At 43.4% G+C, this 22,391-nt stretch overlaps 1 protein-coding gene across 1 annotated transcript in view; it reads left to right on the top strand.

Annotated features, from left to right (window-relative positions):
• The window catches only part of LOC142009614 (dynein axonemal heavy chain 5-like), a 254,663-nt gene that overhangs the window by 75,732 nt on the left and 156,540 nt on the right, over positions 1-22,391 (top strand). Inside the window, exons 26-39 of the mRNA XM_074987917.1 lie at positions 709-912; positions 2,135-2,215; positions 2,295-2,699; positions 3,660-3,778; positions 5,113-5,249; positions 7,080-7,242; positions 9,676-9,787; positions 10,115-10,243; positions 12,487-12,686; positions 12,779-12,932; positions 17,175-17,441; positions 18,205-18,333; positions 18,743-18,958; positions 21,862-22,008. Coding sequence (XP_074844018.1) covers positions 709-912; positions 2,135-2,215; positions 2,295-2,699; positions 3,660-3,778; positions 5,113-5,249; positions 7,080-7,242; positions 9,676-9,787; positions 10,115-10,243; positions 12,487-12,686; positions 12,779-12,932; positions 17,175-17,441; positions 18,205-18,333; positions 18,743-18,958; positions 21,862-22,008 — 2,463 coding nt within the window. The remainder of the gene's footprint in view (positions 1-708; positions 913-2,134; positions 2,216-2,294; positions 2,700-3,659; positions 3,779-5,112; positions 5,250-7,079; positions 7,243-9,675; positions 9,788-10,114; positions 10,244-12,486; positions 12,687-12,778; positions 12,933-17,174; positions 17,442-18,204; positions 18,334-18,742; positions 18,959-21,861; positions 22,009-22,391) is intronic.

The raw sequence follows: 22,391 nt of genomic DNA, 5'->3' as shown, positions 1-22,391 counted from the left end.
GAGAGCAAATGTCTTGTTTGCAAAACATGTTATGTTGCTTCAGACGTCAAGAGTCCAGCTGGGCCTGGGAGGCAGGTAGGAGGGAAAGGCAAAACTCCTTCACCACTGCTCCACTGGACAACTGAAATCATGTCCTTTCTACCGGTAGTTAATATACAGAGTAGGATATTTAGCAATATCTGCTGATTTCAATGACAAAAATAAATAATTTACTCCTTTTAGCTTGACATCATGAAAACAGCTAAGAGAAGAATAGGATTCAATTTCTCCTTATACATCATCAGAACAGAATTATTTACTGTAGCATAAACAAGCAAAAGTGTTACAGAAGCTTGTCTGTGCAAGAAAGAAATAATTCAGTTTTGCTTTCATAGCCCAGACAAATATCAAATTTGCTGCATTTACAAGTAACATTATTGGGGGAGTTTACCCCAAACTGCAGAGCTGGTACTTTAGGTTAAACTCCTCCGATAATATTACTTGTAAATGCAGCACATTTGATATAGAAATCATTCAGAGGCAATAAATGTGGAACCCACAAAACCATTTTTAGAGTCACCTTTAAGAATAGAATTATAGTTCCGCAAGTTATTCATGAGGTTGTTTTATTTTTTAAGGAATTTTATCTGTGCTCATAAGTTGCTCCTTCTTGTAGAATGTCCAATAAAACTATTGGATGCAGGCTTACTGTTTTTTCATTTATGCCAGATGGAACAGGCTGCTGCCATAGAGCTGGGGGATGAGAGCAAACTCACCAAGATGGTTGCATTGAGACCTTTGGACAAACAGATCAGTGAACACAAGGATGTGAACAAAGTTGTGATCCAGCTCACAACAGTAATTTTATCTCTTAAAAATGATGCAGCAGATATTTTGAAGAGCTTTGCTAAATTCTCCAGCATCTGGAATCAGGTTATCTATCTATCTGTCTATCACAAAACATGCTACTTTTTACTGGGTAAAGTGATCTGCTTTTGGTTGTATTAACCAACTGTGTTTCCTGTAAACACCACATGATTTTGCTTGTCTTATGGTTTTTTCCCCCTCAAACATTTTCGAGGAGCAATAGGTTTATTCTTCTTGCTTAAGTGTTTGCTATATCTTAAAATTTTACAGTATAAAGTGGATACCTCAGCTGTAATACTGCCCTTCTTTCTTACTGACCACATGATTGCCATTCACTGGAGAAGTGTGTCAGAAGAACAAGATGGGTGAGGTATAATCTTGTATTCATCAGAAGAAGTCAAAAATAAACAAAATGTTGCTATGGGAGCACAAAATCCAGTCCGACTCTTTCTGAAAACAGCTTCAGCAATGTGCCTCAGCTGTACAGAAAGCAAAAAGAACCATCTTCTCCTCCACCATTGCCTCTGGGAAATCAGAGCCTGCAGAGATGTTCCAATGACTGAACCAGCTAATCCTCCCTGAATGCATAAATGAGACCTTGGACACAAGTACCAGCTGCTGCAAGGCTCTTTCATCCAACTTTACAGAAAAGATGAAGTGCATACAGAAGAAACAAGCTGAGACTGAAGATTCTCAAACAGAACAGAGTCCAGGTTGATGGATGGGTTTTTGTTCTGAATTTGGTTCAGAGGTGAAAGTAAATGGGTGTGCCCTGGTGCACAGCTCCAGCAAGAGCTAGCTTAGCTGAGGCAAAAGCCAGAAGGGAGCTATTTAAATTGCTGGCAGGGACCTGGGTTGCAATAAAGCAGTATCTGGAAGAAATTTTACATTACTTTCACCCCTGGTTTGGCCCCATCACATATTTGTTGACCTCTGAGGAACGTCTTGCCAAGTAATAACTTCTGACAGATCTGGACACCTTCTGGTTAGTGAAAACCATTGCAGAGAAACATATATTATCAGTGCCTCCTTTAGTGAAGACAACCAACCCGTCATGCTAAAGAATGAGAGAGTCTGTCTGATCTTTGCACATGATGAATGCCAGCTATCTAACTATTGAATGCTTCTAACATTCCCCTCCTAAACAAGTGTCCATTTCCTGCTGACAGATACAGCACCATGACAGAGGCCATGGCTTAATTTATGTTTGCACAGCACCTAGCCCAATTGTGCAGAGAAGGAGGCTACTATAAATGTTAAACAATAATACAATTCTCCATTTATGTAGGATCCAGAGGAAAAAGTAAAAGAATTTCTAGAGACTAACCCAGTGATGTCTGAATTCCAAACTCAAATTAATTACTTTTCTGTAAGTATTGCCTCAAATTATTCTGCTGTTTAGAAAAAAGTTATAGTGCAATAAAGTTGATAATTTGTTTTATTCTTAGCAATTAGAAATCCAAATTAGAGAACTGCCAAGTCATTGTATATTGGAATCAGTGGATTTTGCAACTGAGTCTTTGAAGATGGCCTTAATTCAGGAATGTCGTTTGAGGCAGAGAACATTTGGATTGGCTTTAAATAAAAAAGCTGCCGCAGACATGGATGAAATTTACACGTTCATTGACAATCTCAGCAAGCGATTAAACAGACCAATCAATGATCTTGACGATGTACGAGGAGCAATGGAAGCTCTAAAGGAAATACGAGAGGCTGAGATTAAAATTGACATGACAGTTGGACCTGTAGAGGAATCTTATGCTCTGCTACATAAATATGATCTTCTATTTAGAGATGGAAATGCAGAAAGAGTGGATGGGTTGGCATATGCTTGGAAGAACCTAAACACACAGGTACTGTAGCTTTATCACTCCTAAGCTGTGTCTACACGTGCACGCTACTTTGAAGTAGCGGCACTAACTTCGAAATAGCGCCCGTCGTGGCTACACGCGTCGGGCGCTATTTCGAAGTTAACTTCGACGTTAGGCGGCGAGACGTCGAAGTCGCTAACCTCATGAGGGGATCGGAATAGCACCCTACTTCGACGTTCAACGTCGAAGTAGGGACCGTGTAGACGATCCGCGTCCCGCAACGTCGAAATTGCCGGGTCCTCCATGGTGGCCATCAGCTGAGGGGTTGAGAGATGCTCTCTCTCCAGCCCCTGCGGGGCTCTATGGTCACCGTGGGCAGCAGCCCTTAACCCAGGGCTTCTGGCTGCTGCTGCGGCAGCTGGGGATCCATGCTGCAGGCACAGGGTCTGCAACCAGTTGTCGGCTCTGTGTATCTTGTGTTGTTTAGTGCAACTGTGTCTGGGAGGGGCCCTTTAAGGGAGCGGTTTGCTGTTGAGTCCGCCCTGTGACCCTGTCTGCAGCTGTGCCTGGCACCCTTATTTCGATGTGTGCTACTTTGGCGTGTAGACGTACCCTCGCAGCGCCTATTTCGATGTGGTGCTGTGCAACGTCGAAGTTGAACATCGACGTTGCCAGCCCTGGAGGACGTGTAGACGTTATTCATCGAAATAGCCTATTTCGATGTTGGCTTCACGTGTAGACGTAGCCCTAGTGTAGGCAAAGCACAGTCGTTCTTGTTCTGGTATGGCTATGGTCTGAAAAAGTGGGTCTGTCCCACGAAAGCTCACCTAATAAATTATTTTGCTAGTCTTTAAAGTGCTACTTGACTGCTTTTTGTTTTGATCGTTCTTGTCAGAATTTTTTGTGCTGCATAACTGGAGGAGAACCAGTTTATTTTAAACATTCACTTTTTCAAATTCTCCTGATTATTTTCACTTTTATGTATATATTTACTTCTGACAGGTACTGAAGATGCAGGACTTGCTTCTTAAAGTGCAACCATCCATGAAAACAGATTTACTGAATGGCATTAAAAAGTTCCAGACAGAAGCTGCGGAATTTTACAAAGACTATAATGAAAAGTGAGAATGATTTATGGTGCAGTACATCATTATGTTACATTGGTAGTTGTTCCAGAATGGTAAACCTAAGGCCTGCCCAGTGCACTGAGCCATCCACATTTACAATTGGGGCAAAAATCACATGCCTTTATGTATTTGCTTGATTGTTTAATTTTGTCACTGGCTCTAACTGTTCTAATCTTCTCACATAAGAATTGGTTGCTGACTGTTGTAGTTGTTTCATGAAGAGAGAAAATGAAAAATCCCATTAATCTATATCTATATCTATATCTATATCTATATCTATATCTAAAAACAAAATGAATGTAAAGTAATAGAAGCAAACTTTTAAAAATAGAGCTTTTTGGTGCCTGCTAACTTCAGATGCCATCAGTTAGGGTGAATTGTGTCACCAAAAATTTAGGGCTTATCTTTAGGAAAATCCTTTCAAATCTTAATGACTAGGGTGCCCACACTGCATGGCAAATATGGGACATGGGCCCTCCAGGGATGGGAGGCTGCTATTGCACGTCTGAACTTCTCAGTGATGGGGCCTGCTGCGGCCTCCTGATGTGGGGGAGCAGAGGAAGGGGGTTCCAAAACCTCCTTGCAGCAGGCAGGGATTCCTGGCAGCAGGGGCTGCTGTGCTGGGGAACGGGGTAGCTGCCCCACAGAGGACATTCCACATAGCAGGAGCTGCCTCCCCGAGGCATGGGATGCTGTGGAACTAAGCATCCGCCCCTTGTAGGGGCTCTCTGGCAGTGGGAGCTGTCTCCTGTGGGTGTGGGGTGCCAGGGAATAAGGCAGCTGCCCCTTGGCAAAGTTCGCCATCAGCAGAGTCTGCTGCCATAGGGTGTTGGGGAGTGGGGCAGCTGCCTGCAGGGGAGCTCCCCTGCAGCCGGAGCTGCTGTCCCAAGGTGCAAGGCATCAGGGAACAGGGCAGCTGCCTCATGGAGGAGGTCTCTGGCAATGAGGGGTGCAGCCTTGAGACACCAGGTGCAAGGGAACAGGAGCCCTGCAAAATATGGGACAATTTGCCCATTTTCTTAAAAAAGCTGGGATGCCTGTGAGACAGCTTAAATAAGGCACTGTCCTGGTAAAACCAGGAGGGATGGTCAGCTTCCATTTGACATCCATCTGATGTCAAAACATTAATTATATCTTTGGTCTCTTCTCAGATTTTTGTGCTAAACTTCAATTATCAGGAAAAAAATCTCTTCCATTTAAAACTATTTCATGGTGTGTATGTTAGGAGAGCTCTCCATTTCTTTAAACAGTAGTTCTGTGATGCTCTTTGGAAACCTCTACTCTTGGTAATACTGTACACGTGCATTTTAATATCTTGATTTTTGCAGCGGCCCTGGTGTGGAAGACATTCCTCCCTGGGAAGCAAGTGATAGATTACAAATCTTCCAAGCCAAATTTGATGAGCTGTGGAGGCAGTATATTACTTTTTCTGGTGGGGAAGAATTATTTGGTCTTTCTGTCACAGGTAATGATGCCACAGTTGGCATTGAAAATGAGGCAATATAAATGTCAGGCTTATAATATTAGCCAACCACTGGTGTGTGATTGCTGGCTGGCTGGTAGCTTTGTCCATTTAAGATTTGGTTCTTAGCTGTAGAAAGGACTAATCCGATGTTGTCCCTGGACTATCATCTCAACATTTGCTTTTGTAATGTAGAGGGCTAAACAAATATCTGGAGAATTTAAAAGGTCATAGATTTTAATTAACTCTTCTATAAGCATATCTAACAAATCTGTAGCCACTTAGGACCTCAATGTGATCATACAATAGACCTCAGGATGAAACCTACTTCAAAAAAAAATTATATCCAACTCCACAGTCAGTGCCCAATACTAATCTAGTCCCTTATGGGCTAGGGGGGTGACATAGTCAAAGGTATTTGGGTACCTCAGGATGCAAGCAGGTAGCTACTGAGGTTTTGAAAAGTGCATGGGTGTTTTTGAAATCCCACTAAACACCTCGCTTTAGGTACCTTTGCAAACCTGGCCCTGGGTGATGGCAAAGGTGACTTTAAATTACCTTTGCCCATCTCTTGTTCACCAAGAGGTTTCTAGCATACCTGAGAATCTGAGTCAACATCTTCAGACGCAGAGTTTTCCAAAGTGGGCTGCGAGCCCCGCTTAGGGAAAGCTGCTACAGGGCCTGCGCTGCTTTGTTTACCTGAAGGCATAAGTGATGCGTAGGGGTGCACAGGGGACCACATGCACCCCCCATGTCACCTCCCTCACACTCAGGTAAACAAAGCAGTGTGGACCAGCTAGTGACTTTCTGAAAGCAGGTCTGTACCCTACTTTGAGAAACACTGGCCTATGAGAGAGTAATGTGCCTGCGTATGGCAAGTCTGACATTTCTAAGTTTTAATAATGCATTTCACATGGGAACCCCAAAGCACAAAGGTAAAATGAGGGATTTTTTAAAAAAATTGGAGTAATTTCTGAAGATCTTTAACTTTTAACATATTTGACAGGATCCTTTTAAAGGTTACCATTAAATCTATACCTCTTTAGGAACCGAAGCAAATTTGGGAAGAAAATATTTTAGTTTTTCTGTGAAATCAGTAGACTAACTCTCTATTTCAGCTGCCTTTTTCAACACAAATTCAAGTACAAAATCATGAGTTGTATCTCCAGGATATGGTTATGCTCATGATATAAAGATGTAATACACTGGCTGAAAACTGAATGATGGGGAACCTAGGCCAGTGAGTGGGCTGCATGAGTGGCCCTCCTTCATCTCAGTCATCTGCAAGATAGTCAGAATCAAGATGGTCTCCTAGGACAGGGTAGTTTTACTAACTGTGCTTGTGTGCCTAGAATTTGCAGTGTGTGCTAACTGAACCATAGCAGCACGTTGACTGGATGCAGAAGGAATGTATGACTCTCACAGTCAACTCTGCATACAATCAGCATAGACCTCACTTCTTGTGCCCTGGCTTTACATGCATGTCACTCAAGTAATATTAGTAGGAAAAAACTATGCAGACAGAAACCAGAAGAATCTGGCAACCCTGTGCATTGTAAGATATCTTGTGGGCCACACATTGAACCTGGTGGACCAAATGTGGCCCCGGGGCTGCAGGTTTCCCACCACTGAAGGAATTACTGTGGGACAGATTTTGACTGCTTATGGGACTATGCAAGGAGTATTTTCTTCTCAGTGTGAACAATGGTGTCACAACCTGACCCTGTATGTTTATTAAATCTTCATATTTTAAAAAGGCATGGATTATAATTTTCTTGAATAGTTTTAATCTAATAAATAATCACAATTTGCTTCTTTTACAATTTGGAACAGAATACCCAGAACTGCAAAGAATAAAACGGGAGCTTACACTGCTTCAGAGATTGTATGGTCTTTACAATTCAGTTAATGCTAATATCAGTGGATACTATGAAATGCTTTGGAGTGACCTGGACACTGAAAAAATGAACAGTGAGCTTCTGGAGTTTCAAAACAGGTAGATGATTTAGTAGACATTTCAGCACATCAAAATTTGTCTTCTTCATCTTTTGTTAGTTTATGAGAGCTGATCCTTCATGGAATTTTTGAACATATTTATGTATTTCCAACTTTCATCTTATCTGATATCCAAGAGGCAGAAATTTCAGACAGAATGAGAGAGCAAAACAAACACAGCTCCTGAATGAATATAAGTCCATTGAACATAATAAGATGATAAGTAATAGTCATCACAGATTTGTCAGACCAACCTGATAGTGTTCACTGACAAGATAACAAGACTTGCGGATGGGGAAAAATTGGTATATGTGCTATATGACTTTGGTAAGTCTTTTAATATTTTTCACGTGACCTTCTCGTAAACAAAGTAGAGAAATACAACCGAGATGGAGCTACTTGGAGGTGAGTGCATAACAAGTAGGAAAACTGTTCCCAGAGAGTAGGTACCATTGGATCACAGTCAAGCTGGAAGGCTGTATGAAGTGGGGTCCTGTAAGAATCAGTTCTGGGTTTTGTTCTGTTCAGGATCTTCAGCAGTGATTTAGATAATGACATGGAAAGTACACTTATAGAGTTGAGGATGATACCAAGGAGGAAGGGATTGCACATACCTTGGAGGATAGGATTAAAATTCAAAAAGATCTAGACGAATTGGAGACATCGTCTGAAATAAACAGGATGACCTTCAATAGGAGCAAATGCAAAGTACTCCACTAAGGAAGGACCAATCAGCTGTGCACATAGCAAATGGGAAATGACTGCCTAAGCAAGTGTACAATGGAAAGGGAATTGGGGTCATAGTAGATTACAAGCTAAGTATGAGTCAACAGGGTGACATTGTTGCACAAAAAAGCAGATATCATTCTGCAATGTATGAACATGAGCTTTGTAAGCAAGACGTGAGAAGAAATTCTGCTCTATTCCGCTCTAATTAGCTTAGCTGGAGAGGCCTAATCAGTGTCCAGTTCTGGGCACCACGTTTCAGGACAGATGTGAACAAGTTGGAGGAAGCCCCGAGAAAAGCAATAAAAATGATTGAAGGTCTAGAAAACGTGATCCATGAGCAGGGCCGTCCTGAGTGGGGCTGGTCTGGGAAACCCCCACCCCTTTACCCCAGATGCAGGGCCCAAGACAATTTCCCTCTTGCTGCTGGCCCTGCCCCTCCTCCATGCTGCCCCTCTACTTCCTCCTCCCAGGCAACAGAGCCCAGGGGTTACTTGGGGCTGAGGGCCAGGCACAGCAGAGGCAGCAAGGGTGCTCTTCCCTCACCCCTGTACTCACCATGCAGGTGGTGAGAACCTCCACTGTGGAGAAGCAAGGTGCAGCAGGCTGGGAGGGCAGTGGCAGCACATTGGGGCAGAGCAGGCAGCTATTCCTGCCACCCCTTAATGGGTGGTAGCGGGAGGAGAGGTGACCCCTGCTGCCTCCGCCACCTGACCCCCAGCCCCAGGTAACCCTCGATTCTTCCTGTCCGTAGAGTGGCTGAGACAGCAGCTGCAGGGTCCCCAAAAGTGGTTGCGCCAGTTCATCCTATAAACAGGGTGGCTCTGCATATGAGGGAAGATTTTTTTAAAAAATGAGGTTATCTAGCCTAGATGGGAAGAGACTGAGGGGACGTGATAACAGTTTCCAAGTACATAAGAGATGGTTACAAGAAGCAAAATGAAAAATTGTTCTCATTAACCCCTGAGGAAAGGACAAGAAGCAAAGGGCTAAACTTACAGTAAGGGCAGTTTAGGTTGGACATTAGGAAAAACTTCCTAACTCTCAGGGTGCTTAAATGCTGGAATAAACTGCCTAGGGAGGTTGTAGAATCTGCATCATTGGAGATTTTTATGAGCAGGTTACACAAACACCTGCCAGGGAGAGTGTAATGGTACTTAGTCCTGCCATGAGTGCACAGTATCAGAGTAGATAACCTCTTGATGTCTCTTCCAGTCTGACCATTCTCTGATCCTATAATTGGGTCCCTCATTTGCCACCTAAACCTTTGAGCTTCTGAGTCAGAATTCTGGCAGATGACTATCCATTTCTATAGCCTCAGCTTTCCTATTTTCTTTCATAGGAACCAAACTCTGCCCCACATGTGAAACTTGAGTAGCCACACTTGGTTCACAGGCATTCTTTGTGAGGGCTCAGAGGAGAAAAACTTCCCGCAGACCAGGGAGCACAGTAGATCCATGAAGTGAAATCCTGACCCTGCCAAAGTCAATGGAATTTTGCCATTGCCATCAATAAGTCTTGTAACCCAGTAAAGCTTATCTTAATTTCATAGAACTTTATTTGTTCAGTATACTATGGGATGTTTTCACTGTGTTGTAGTCAGGTGTTTTACTTGCAGTCCTTTTGTCCACAAATTGAAAGGTGAGATGATGATAAAAATAAGATGAATTATGGGTATATCAAATCTGATATTTTGTTCTCTTTTTAGAATTCGTAAATTGCCTAAGGCTCTGCAAGAATGGCACGCTTTTCATGACCTAAAAAAGAAGATTGATGATTTTGCTGAGAGTTGTCCTTTGCTTGAAATGATGGCAAACAAAGTTAGTTCAACATGATACTTTAAAGATAAGATTAACTTGAAGATCAAAATTATGTTGTTAGATGTATAAGATGCTTTCAACCTTCCATTTTTAAAAGATCAAAGCAACTGTGTGCATGGTAGCATTTGATTAGGATTAGTTACAGACAACTAAAAACAAAATACTTCACAGTTTGATTAAATGAATGGTAATTCTTTTAATGGAACGGAGATTGAGATGCTTCCCAGTGTCGAGCTGTCTCAGTGGAAAATTGAATAATAATTTTTGCCTAATAATAAGATTGCTTTTTAAACATTATTGCAGTCTAATTCATGTGCTCTTTTCTAGGCAATGATGCCAAGACACTGGGAAAGAATTGCACAAATAACTGGCCATAACTTTGATGTTGTCTCTCAAAGTTTCTCTCTGAAGAACATAATGGATGCTTCATTGTTAAAATATAAAGAAGATATTGAGGTACACTTGTTTTTTCTGTTGGCATTTAAAGGATATCTTTGTGATCTGGGATTCTGTACTTTGAGAGTCCTGCATTCCTACATAACATAATAGGGCAAACAAATGTGACTTTGAGGGATAACCATCTTAGTCTGCAGCTTTACAAATAACTAGCAGTCCTGTAGCACCTTAAAGACTAACAAATTTAGTAGGTCATGAGCTTTCATGGGTAAGACCCACTTCCTCAGATTTGGGAGTAGACAGTTAGAATCCAGGGTTTATATAGTGAGGGATGAGGGAAGGGAAAAGGGAGTTACATTAATAAGACCAGAAGAAGCAGCAAATTAAGTTAAGTAGGATGTGTGCCATTCCACAAACATCAAAGGTGGGAAAATTGCCCTTGTAATGAATAATATGACTTTGACTTTGTCGGTTTCATTTGTAGAATAGAATTTGACAGCTGGTAGTAGCTGAAATGGTTAGCTTACTTCCTTAGATCAGCTTACTTCCTTTGGGCAGTATAAAAATGGATGGTACAAAGGTAAGACTTGCAAAGAATTATTTCTTCTTATTGTTGGTCATTCTGACTTGCACTTGGTTTTAGATGTTACTTGTTGTAGCTTTATTTGCCTATAACTTCATACGGGAGTGAAAGAAATTGGTTGTTATAGGCCTTATCCTGTGAGATTCTGAACCACCTCTGCTCTCACTGAACTCTGTGAGAGAGGAGGGTGGTTGGCAGGGTCAGGTCCGTCCAGTTGGACATCTCCACGTCGTTCACGCAGTCCACCGGGGGCAGGACCGTGGGGTCCGGACGGTCAGAGGCCTCAGCACTGTGGGCGTCAGGCAGGACTCCAGGACCGTGCTCTTCTGGAACCCCAGGGTAACTAGCAATGGGCAGTCTCTCCGGTCCTGGGAGGGCCTCGGGGGAGCGGGCCCGCCACTGGCGTGAGGGCCCCGGTAGATCAGGGAAGTTGGGGTTGTGGCCCAGCGGCAGGCTTGGCTGTGGCTGTCCCGGCTGGTCTGGGTCAGTGGGGAGCAGCTCATGCCGTCTGGCTGGTCAGTGGCGGGTCCCTCGGTGCTGGAGCCCAGGGGCCTGGTGAGAGACCTCCACCCTGCTTGGAGATCTGGCCTTTAATGAGCCTCGAGCCCTGCTCCTGGCCCTTCTAGCCCCAGGCACTGCCCTCTGAGGGGTGGGGCACAGGTATTCTGGCTCTGGGCCCACCCACCAGGGTCTCTGAGCAGCCTCCTCTGCCTCTGAGTCAAGGGGAGGCTGCAGCACCTCGCTACAGAGACGAAAAATAACTTCAGTTGTATTGTGAGCTTGTCAGCCGAGAGAGTAGCCCTTTAAACACTTGTTATGAAATTGTATGGAGTTGTCTGGTACTACAAAAAACTTTCACATGGAAAGTGAATAACTAAGTCAAACACACTGTATAGATGAAGCAGCAGAAATGTAGCACTTTAAAGACTAACGAAATTATTTATTCGGTGATTAGCTTTTGTGGGACAGACCCACTTCTTCAGATGTATAGATGAGTTTATTTAACCTTGTGGAAGGATAAGGGACATTACCCAGCAGTCATGGGGCTGCCTAGACTCTCTAATGATTAGTGGGACAATTTGGTGGATCTGAGGTGAGTCACACAGAGGATCTACCTCACTTCCCTCAAAACATGAGCATTTTAGTGACTATGCTGTCATTGGGGCAACAGAAGCTGCAGATATGAACGCAACATTGCTGTGAGCTGTCACAAGGTTTTCTTCGGAAAAAAAGCCTAGCAAACATCTCTACCCTCTTTGAGTAGCAGGGTCTTCAAGCTTCTCCCAAACCCCAGATACAGAGTTCACAAAGATGCACAATTTTCACACAGAGGGGGTCCATGAGGAAATAGTCTCTCCACTTTCCAAAACGTATTGCTTAATTTCACATAAAAAATGCATATTCTCCCTGCCCCCAGCACAGAATGGAGAGATACAGTTCATGTACAAACACAAATTCTGCCTTTGGATGGAATTGTGGAAGTCCAATTCCTTCACTGAATTGTGACTATGTGTAACTGATGACAATATTTGGCCTGTAGAACAGACTAAGCATATTCTGGTCTTGCAACATAGTCATTTTGATCTACTTTGGTTTATTATTCTGAGCTGACACAGTTCCCTTTGAACTCTGAAACTGGCCCATGAATTGTAATTGCTTTGATAACTAGAAATTACATTAGCTTTAGTGTAATAAAACACAGTTTCTTGATATTACTTAGGATATCTGCATCAGTGCTGTTAAAGAAAAGGATATTGAAGCAAAATTGAAACATGTCATCAGTGAGTGGAGTACTCACGTCTTTACATTTAGCCAGTTCAAAACCAGAGGAGAATTGCTTCTGAAAGGCTCAGATACTTTGGAGAAGATAGCTCTGATGGAAGATAGTCTTATGATTTTGGGATCCCTTATGAGCAACAGGTACAAAAATAAACAAAAGAATGTATTCTATAAATATAACCAGTACAGTAAGATACCATCAGTCTTATTTTAAACTCATATTTGTTTAACAGGTACAACGCACCATTCAAGCCCATGATCCAGGAATGGGTCCAGAAATTGGCCAATACCACCGAAATAGTTGAAAGTTGGATTACTGTACAAAACCTCTGGATTTACCTTGAAGCTGTTTTTGTTGGTGGAGATATTGCAAAACAGCTGCCTCAGGTCTGTTAATTTACAATAGCAATGTATGAAGGCACAGTATGGCAAGTGCACAGCACCTTTTAAATAAAAAGCAGTTAGTCTAGACTGAGGAAGACTAATTATATTATGCAGGTTGAACCTCTCTAGGCTCGCACCTTGGGACCTGACTGGTGCCCAATGACAGACTTTGCCAGACTACAGGAAGTCAATATTATTTATCAGCATTACCAACACTGCCACTGCTTACTGGGCTCTTAGAAGACATTTAGGGATAAATTACAGCTAAATAATAGCAGAGAACACTGAGAGCAAGGTCTGGTGGCTGCAAACAAACTTTATGGAGCTACGGGAAACTTGGCAATACCCAAAGTAAGTGTTTGTCCAGCTAACTAAAATCATGCTGGATTAGAGATATTGCTGGACAAGAGAATGCCTGACTAGAGAAGTTCAACGTGTTCTATACTCCAGGAGCTTTTCCAGGGTGAGATCTACAGAGTTGAGTTCATAAGGCCTGAATCAAACCTAAAAGAGCAAGACACTTCAAAGCTGAGGCTGAAGTGGTTACTCCAATTCACTATTATAGCACATATTGGTGGAGGACTGAATCTGGCTAATGATGTGATCCCTTAGTCTGTCAGAAACTAGCCCTTCTATATCTCCTTTGTGCATTCTATAGTGCTGAGAGTTGGAACAACTTTTGCAGGGGGCTGCGCACAGGGACATTGCAAAGCCTGGGCAGCTACATATGTGTACATATATGTGCGGCTGTCAGCTGCAGGGAACGTATGAACTGATCTCTCTGAGTCGTTCTAGTGAGTCAGAATCAGAGCAATAAATTTCCACTACGTGCTCCTGCTTGTATTGGCAGGTTTACGTTTGTGCCAGCCAGTTAGAATTTGGCACATGGTACGTAGGATCACCTTCTGTTTATAAATGTTAAAAATATGTAATATGATAAAAAAGAATATTTTAAACTACTGTGTTTATTCCAGGACAAGGACATTATAATTAAATATCTACAGTTTCCATTTTCTATAACCCAAAACATTTTGTTCTGTGATTAGCTAAAGCCTGCTTAGCTATTAATTAAGATTACAGTAAATTGCCTCTGAGGTTCTACAATATATTTAAAGGATAACATTTATAATAGAGGCAATAAGAGGTTTTTGCAGATGAGTAAACATCACAGCAAAGCTTATGCACTTGATAATTGCTGAAGCCACTTATTGTAAGTGTACTGCATGAACGTTATTCCCATTGTACAATAAGAAGAATAAAAAAACCCACATGATAAAGTTCATAAATAGTCCCTTTCTTGTCTTCGAGGGTTTTAAAATTCAGCTTCCTTACAAAGCTTTATAGTGGATTATAGTATCATAGAAGTGTAACCTGGAAGGAATCGCAAGAAGTCATCTAGTCTAGTTCCCTGCAGAAATAGCACGACTAAGTATGGTCTAGACCAGCAATCCATGACATGCTGGAGTCTGCAAGCTGTTGCTGGGGAGCAGTGAAGCTCTGCTGCTGAAACCCGGTGCCCTGTGCCCCGGTGCCTCCTCTGTCATGGGGCTGAAGCGAGGAGCAGCCTGTGAGTGAAGGCCCAAATGCCGATACTGCAACCCCCACTGGGCTGAAGCAGGGAACAGCCCAGGGTGAAATCCTGAGCTCTTCATCTGCTCCCCCATTGCACTCATGAGTGGCGTGGTGTTGAAACCCTGAACTAACCCCACCCCAGCTCGCTGCAGCTTGGAGCAGCACAGGACTGAAACTCCCAGCTCCCTGGAGGGGAGAACTGAAATCCCAATGTGGGCAGAAACCTCAAGCCCATGGGGGGCACAAAGGTGTTGCCACCCAAACTGCTTCTCTGGCTGGTGGTGATATGGAGTGGGCAACCTGGCCATTTCCCCATCTGCTGCTGATGCTGCCTGGGGTTGTGACTGCTCCTCAGTTCCCAGCCCCCTCTGACTGCTCCTGCAGCCAGTCAAACGTGCCCAGCCCGGAGAGCCCAGCAGAAGACTCTGGGAGTAGAAATTGGCACACAGCTACATGTAAGCAGGTGACCTGCTGAGGGGAGCCCTGGGGGAAGGTGGCAAACTCTCGTGGGCCTCACTGTGCAGAGCTGGCCAGAGCCCCATTGTCCCTGCTCCCTGCAAATAGGAATCAAACTCCACTTATGACTAGGGCTCTACTGCCTGGCCCAGAGCTCTGAATTTTGTTCCTCCCCGCTTGCCTTGGCCCTGGTGTTTTTCTAGCATATTGAGGTGGGCGTCAGTAAGAAATAGATTTAGGATCCTTGGTTTAGACCAGTGGTTCCCAACTTTTTCGCTCTTACAGACCCCCCCATCATCCCCCAACAGTCCATGGACCCCTATCAAAGCCAATTAGAGCCACTATGAACACTTCATTAAATGAAAAAGGAAACCTAAACAAAGGTGTCCCAGCATAGATTTTCAGACAGCAACTAACAGCATAATTGGAAGATATTTATGTAAAAATAATAATTGATTGCAACCTTGCAATTTATTTAAAACTTACTTGCTGTCATCATTTTTATTTCTTTTTTTTTCTTCATGGAACCCCTACCATATCCTTGTGGACCCCCAGAGGTCTGTGGACCCACAGTTAGGAACCTCTAGACCGTCTGTTGAGTCTTACTCAAATAACCGTGGAACAGAAAGTAATAACTGTTACAACGAAAAGCCTCATATCCATGTGTACAAAAGCCATAATGTGAATGGCAACAGAGTCATAGTGTCAGTAATGTTTAGCCATTTGTAGAGTAGGACTCTATTGACTCTTCTGGTCAGAGTGATTAAAATCCTATGTATAACCCCTTTATTGATCCCTAGTACTAGTTACCATAGGGTAGCAATGCCTTTGGCCTTATCAGCCTTATGCATTTCTGGGGATCTGCAAGTGTTACAAAGGCAATGTAAAACGTTCATGCGCTACATTCTTCAGCAGACATGGGCTACGTCTACACGTGCACCCAACTTCGAAATAGCTTATTTCGATGTTGCGACATCGAAATAGGCTATTTCGATGAATAACGTCTACACGTCCTCCAGGGCTGGCAACGTCGATGTTCAACTTCGACGTTGCTCAGCCCAACATCGAAATAGGCACAGCGAGGGAACGTCTACACGGCAAAGTAGCACACATCGAAATAAGGGAGCCAGGCACAGCTGCAGACAGGGTCACGGGGCGGACTCAACAGCAAGTCGCTCCCTTAAAGGGCCCCTCCCAGACACACTTTCATTAAACAGTGCAAGATACACAGAGCCAACAACTAGTTGCAGACCCTGTATATGCAGCACGGACCCCCAGCTGCAGCAGCAGCAGCCAGAAGCCCTGGGCTAAGGGCTGCTGCCCACGGTGACCACAGAGCCCCGCAAGGGCTGGAGAGAGAGTATCTCTCAACCCCCCAGCTGATGGCCGCCATGGAGGACCCCGCTATTTCGATGTTGCGGGACGCGGATCGTCTACATGTCCCTACTTCGATGTTGAACGTCGAAGTAGGGCGCTATTCCCATCCGCTCATGGGGTTAGCGACTTCGACGTCTCGCCGCCTAACGTCGATTTCAACTTCGAAATAGCGCCCAACACGTGTAGACGTGACGGGCGCTATTTCGAAGTTGGTGCCGCTACTTCGAAGTAGCGTGCACGTGTAGACGCAGCCATGAGTAGCAAAGTAAATATTAACTTTTACCTAGCCTGATTGTTATTTATTGTCTTATATTTACTATTGTGGAACGTAGACACACCAGTCGGAGACCAATACCCTATTATGCTATGTGCTGTACAAATACAGAATAAAAGGGTTGATCCTGGCCCCCCACATCTTACAAGCTTAGTGTGAGAAAACAGATGAATACCAGTGGGGAAATCCAAGGAAACAATGTGAGTTAGCTTGAAGGGCAGAGGTCTCAGCGTCAGCAGCCTGTTGAGGTGTTTTTTTATCCAAAGCAGCACAGCAAAGTGGAGTTTTAAGGGGGAATTTGAAGGAAGAAAATGAGGTAACTTGGCAGATGTTTACAAGGAGGGCTCCCCATGATGGGCAAAAGCACAATGTTTAAAAATTTAGTAAGTGGACAATGGAAACTGGCAGCATGGGCTCAACAGTTCTTGATGACCCCCAGTAGAATGTGCATAGTGGTGATCGCCCATAGGACACACTGTCAGAATCAAACTCCCTCACAGGATACTTTATTTTCCAGCATTTGGAGAAGCAACAGGAATAGCTAATGCCTTTTTAATGTGTTTCAGGAAGCCAAAAGGTTTCAGAACATTGATAAATCTTGGCAGAAGATTATGCAGAGGGCTCATGAGACATCAAACGTAGTACAGTGCTGCGTTGGAGATGAGACATTGGCGCAGCTATTACCACATTTACTGGAACAACTGGAAATATGTCAAAAATCACTAACTGGGTATTTGGAAAAAAAACGATTAGTATTTCCCAGATTTTTCTTTGTGTCTGATCCTGCACTCCTGGAAATCCTTGGACAGGCATCAGATTCACACACTATTCAGGTATAAATTATGTAGCAATAGTCCCCTTGAGAGTCAGTATTAATAACTGAGTGGAACAGGTGATAAATGCTTTTCCCTTGTTACTGAGTTGACCTAAGTTTGAATAGTCACAGAGAGGTAGCCATGTTAGTCTGTACTCCAACAAAAAAAGCAGCAGAAATGGAGCACTTTACCGAGTAACAAAATGATTTATTTGGTGATAAGCTTTTGTGGGACAGATCCTCTTCTTCAGATCAATTTCATTAATCATTGCTTCCCTTCCTTTGATGCTCATAATTATCTCAGACAAGACAATGAACATCTCCCCCACCTTTCACCCCCTTCCTTCTATGTGTTTGATTTGTCAGTTTTTATTGCATTTTTTTTTCTTTTTGGTCCTCTGTACTTATATGTCATTCTGTATTGGAAATGAAATTGATCTGAAGAAGTGGGTCTGTCCCACGAAAACTTATCACAGAATAAATAATGTTGTTAGTCTTTAAAGTGCTACATCTCTGCTGCTTTGTTTTGACCTAAGTTTGTTTATTTGTGGAAAGATCTGTTTAATTTTGTAAAGTGAGGTGTACTATATTAGGCGTCCATCCTGTAATGGAATCTGCTAGAGGTGGCCCCCTCGGTCCACGTATAGCCCCTCCTAAAGTCACAGGGACTCCACAGGGGCTCAGGGAGTATGCTCTTATATTTAGATACAGTTTTAAAATACCGTTGTAGATCATTTTATGGAGCTTCTCTGTCTGATCAGGTGTGCATTTGTTTATTCCAGGCACATTTATTGAGTTTGTTTGACAATGTGAACCGAGTGGGATTTCACGAAAAAAACTATGACCAGATTTTATTATTTGAATCTCAAGAAGGAGAGCAAGTCAATATAATTGAGCCTGTGCTAGCTCAGGTAATAGGAGAATATGTTATGCTGTTTTCATTACCTACTTGGCTACTTTAAAGCAAATCTGTGTTGTAAGGGGCTGAGCCACTTCTCTGTCAGTACCACAATGTGCTCCCATTTGAGAATCTGAATTAGAGACTCTTCAGCTGCCAGGGAAAGTGCTTTGCATCTTCTCAGAAGGATGATGGAAGGTCTTTTTAATCATCTGTAGTACCCTTATAGTTGTCTCCCCAGTAGCAGTGAGGGTGCTAAAATACACCATCACAGCTAGGAAGCATGTCCTGTGAGGAAGAGAGAATGCAGAAGTGGAAAATTGGAACATCAGCCCTGGGGAGAAAATGTGTTTGTCGGTTTTGCTAGGTTGGAGCAGTTTACTTTAAAAGTGCTTTTTTTTTTTTTCTTCTTCTTCTTCCAGGGTAACGTGGAATTCTGGCTAGGACAGCTGCTGAATGGGATTAAGAAAACAATTCACTCCATCATTAGGCAGGCGTCTATAGCCATTAGTGATTCAGGATTTAAGCTGCATGATTTCCAGACAATGTTTCCTGCACAAATAGGTCTTCTGGGAATTCAGATGATTTGGACCAGAGATGCAGAGGATGCTCTAAACAATGCCAAAACAGACAAAAAGGTTGTACTCAGTTATTTAAAAGCATTGTTTAGATCAGCGCACACTGTACAAGTTAAAAAAGTAACATGACAAAATAAAAAGAAAGCAACCAGAGTGACTGGCAAATGCCTCCACGGTGATGTGTAGGATGGTGATACAGTAAACCCTGAGTTACATGGGGGTTGCGTTTCTGCAATCCCCATGTAACTGGAATTTTCGTGCAAGTGGAGGGGAGATGGGAACCAGGCTACAACCTGGTTCCCAGTTCCCCTGGGCTTGCAGAAGCCGGGAAACTGGGAAGATGGGAAACTGACCAGAGTGGCAGGGAGCTGGGAACTGGGGGCAGCGTGATTCCCATCTCCCTGCCACTTGCCATTTGTGGGACCTGGGAAACTGACTGGCTGTTGCCTGGTTCCTAGCTCCCCGCCACTCTGGGGACTGGGAAACCACTCCTGTTGGGGCGGCAGCCTGAGTCACAGCTGCTGCCCCTGGCAGGAGCAGTTTCCTGTCAGGGGCAGCAGCTGTAAGTCAGGCTGCCATCCCTGACAGGAGCAGGGAAAAACTGCTCCTGTCAGGGACAGCAGCCTGACTCGTGGCTGCTGTCCGTGACAGCAATGGCTGCCTGTCAGGGGTGGCAGCTGTGAGTCAGGCTGCCCTTGACAGGAGTGGCTGCTGCCCCGACAGGAACAGGAAACTGCTCCTGTCAGGGTTGGCAAGAGTCAGGCTGCTGCCCCTGACAAGAGCAGTTTCTCAGCTCTTGTTAGGGATAGCAGCCTGACTCGCGCTCCTGTTAGAGGCGGCAGTTGCGTTAACATGAGACGTGCAGTTTGCTTGCACGTATCTTGGAGGTTTATTGTGCTGCCAGTGTTAGCAACCTCTGCGCATGCTCTTTTGCACTGCTGTGCTGCTTCCCTTGACAAGTAACATAGGACCAGCTCTGAGGAGAGGTAAACCAGCATCCTAGCAAGACACTAAGCTGAGAGTCTGGCCTATTTGGTTTGTGCGTCACCTGCTTCCAACCCCTGTCCACATTGTCAAGGCATTACTCAGAACATCTAATGCTGTGAACTAGTGAGGAAAGGACCATGAGAGGAAGTGATAGAAGATCCATCCACTCTTGCTTTCAGACTAACTTTAAGACAGCTTCTAATGTTGTGCTTACCGCTTGCTCCTTCTTCTCAGTGGCTACAAGCTTTGAGAGGAAACAGCAGGCAGTTTCCAGGGCAAGGGATTGTCATCTTCTACCACAGTCCCAAAACTGGTTGGGGGGAAGTGAGTATGGAGTCCCTTCTGCATGGTGATCCTTCAGGGGATGGCACTAATCTCTTCCCCCTCTTTTGGGTGAGGGGGAGCGTGGGAGTTAGTTTGGTGAGAGTTGTGTCCACCTTATCACCAGGAAAGGTGCTGCCAGCACCTTGGATGTTTTTGTTAAGTGTCTCTTCTCTGGAACTACAGTAAACACTTTAATAAGGGACCGGGAGGTTGCTGGATAGTCAAATATTCTGGATAACAGAGAGGTATACCTAGCGATGCATAACACTAAAGAAAAACAAGATATTAAGAAACAAACAAAATTTTATGCAGAGTACTTTATTTACCAACAACAGTTGTAGTGCTGGTAAACTATAAAAGTGTAGTGTATTTGCTGTATTTATTTGTATTTACTTTCACTTTACTGTACTTAGGGAAAACATAACTAAAATTTACATATGGTTAAAATGCCTTTTATTTGAGAGTTCTGGATAAGAGAATGCTGGATATGAAAGAGTTTACTGTAATATGGAGGAAGGTGAGAAGGCAAATCAGAGGAGAGCTCAAGGGTGCTAATACAGCAGTGTAAGTAGCATTTGCAGTAGGACCAAGCTAAAAGTTAGTAACACTATCCTACCATAAAAATAAACGCAGGCAAAAGATAAGGGAAACAGCATACCATACTGTGATGTGACTGGCTAAAATTAAACTAGGCAAGACTCAAGGCTAGAGGGAAGATATTTTAAAACCCCATTTTCCTACACGGAACAGAGCCAAAAAACGGCATAGGCTCAGTTTTTGTTCCATTGCAGCTTATTGAGCTAAAATCAAGCCTCATTGAGCAACAAAATGTATTGGAGATTTTCTTCGTGTGTTTCTTCCTTTTAAAAACATCCATTAGTAGTTTCTTTCTCAGCCTATGGAATAGGTCTGGGTCTGAGGGCATCCTCACACCCCACAGTATGACCATCCCTTCATCTGCTCAGAGCAGGAATTTACATGAGGTCCATTCATTGTGTTTTCAGTGCTCTAAACTACTCCACCACCCCCAGGCCTGTCAGAATCCCATTTGGAATTGCTGATGGGGTCCAAGTTATTGCCTCAACAGCACGATCAGAGCCCCTATTATAGACATAACGAAGTCTCCATCTTCTATTCCACCATTTCTTCTAGCAGCAATAAAGTAATGGCTCACAAGAACTCTTACTTCAGGCACATTTAAACTACCTCTTACACCTGTTTTCTCCTCTGAAAACTACTGCGATTCTCGGTTCAGAGTCAGAATCCCAGCTTCATGTTTCCCCAAAGTGAACCAGTTGGGTGGGTAACGTGTATAGTGTAGTACTCAAACAATGAAGTCTGACAAAAAGCAAGGACCATACTAGCTAAAGGTGAGATGTACTGCTCTGCAATGGAATCTGCTAGCATGGCCCTCTTGGCCTATCTATAGTCTCATTAAAGTCACTGGGACTCCAAAGAGGCTCACAGAGTACGCTCTAGTAAATCGTCATTCAGGATTGCAACCCTAGTGAATACGAAGTGAGGCTGAAGCAAAATGTAACTAAAACAGGGATATATGTTTGTGAATATCTGCAACTGTTCGTCTGCTAGAGATCGAAAGAGCAAAGGGTGTCTGTATTAATGTAACTGTGATCTCTTGCTGTGTGGGAAAGGTCATGCATGCAACAAATCAGAAGTTTCTGGACCTTTTAAATGATTTGATTGACATGACAACAGAAAATCTGACAAGAATGGAGCGCACAAAATATGAGACTTTAATCACTATTCATGTACATCAGAAGGATATCTTTGAGGATTTGGTGAGTTTTTTTTTTAAAGAGAGCTCTCTGAAAACATTTTATATATAAGAAAATCTAAAACTAAATCTCCCATTTCTTCCCTTTATTTAACTCTGCTATTTATTTAACTCTGAACATCATGCAGTTGCATGCTATCTGGGCTTGTCTTTTCTGGCTGCATCTTAAAAGATTTGCATTACAATTACCTTATTAGTTTGTTGTGCTGGCTTATTTGTGTGTGAGAACATTAACATACACACCAAGAAAAATGTAGGTTCTGAGTCTGCAAGTCATTGCACGCAGGCAGACTGCAACGCCAGGATGGCTCCCTGTTGCTCTCACTGTTTCTTCCTCCAGAAACACCAATCTATGCACATGAAATAAATTGCAGGCCCTGTGGCCTT

The sequence above is a fragment of the Carettochelys insculpta genome, chromosome 2 (genome assembly GCF_033958435.1).
Source record: "Carettochelys insculpta isolate YL-2023 chromosome 2, ASM3395843v1, whole genome shotgun sequence".
Classification (NCBI taxonomy): domain Eukaryota; kingdom Metazoa; phylum Chordata; order Testudines; family Carettochelyidae; genus Carettochelys; species Carettochelys insculpta.
The sequence above is the reverse complement of the archived record's forward strand: the minus strand, read 5'-3'. Positions and strand labels throughout refer to the sequence as shown.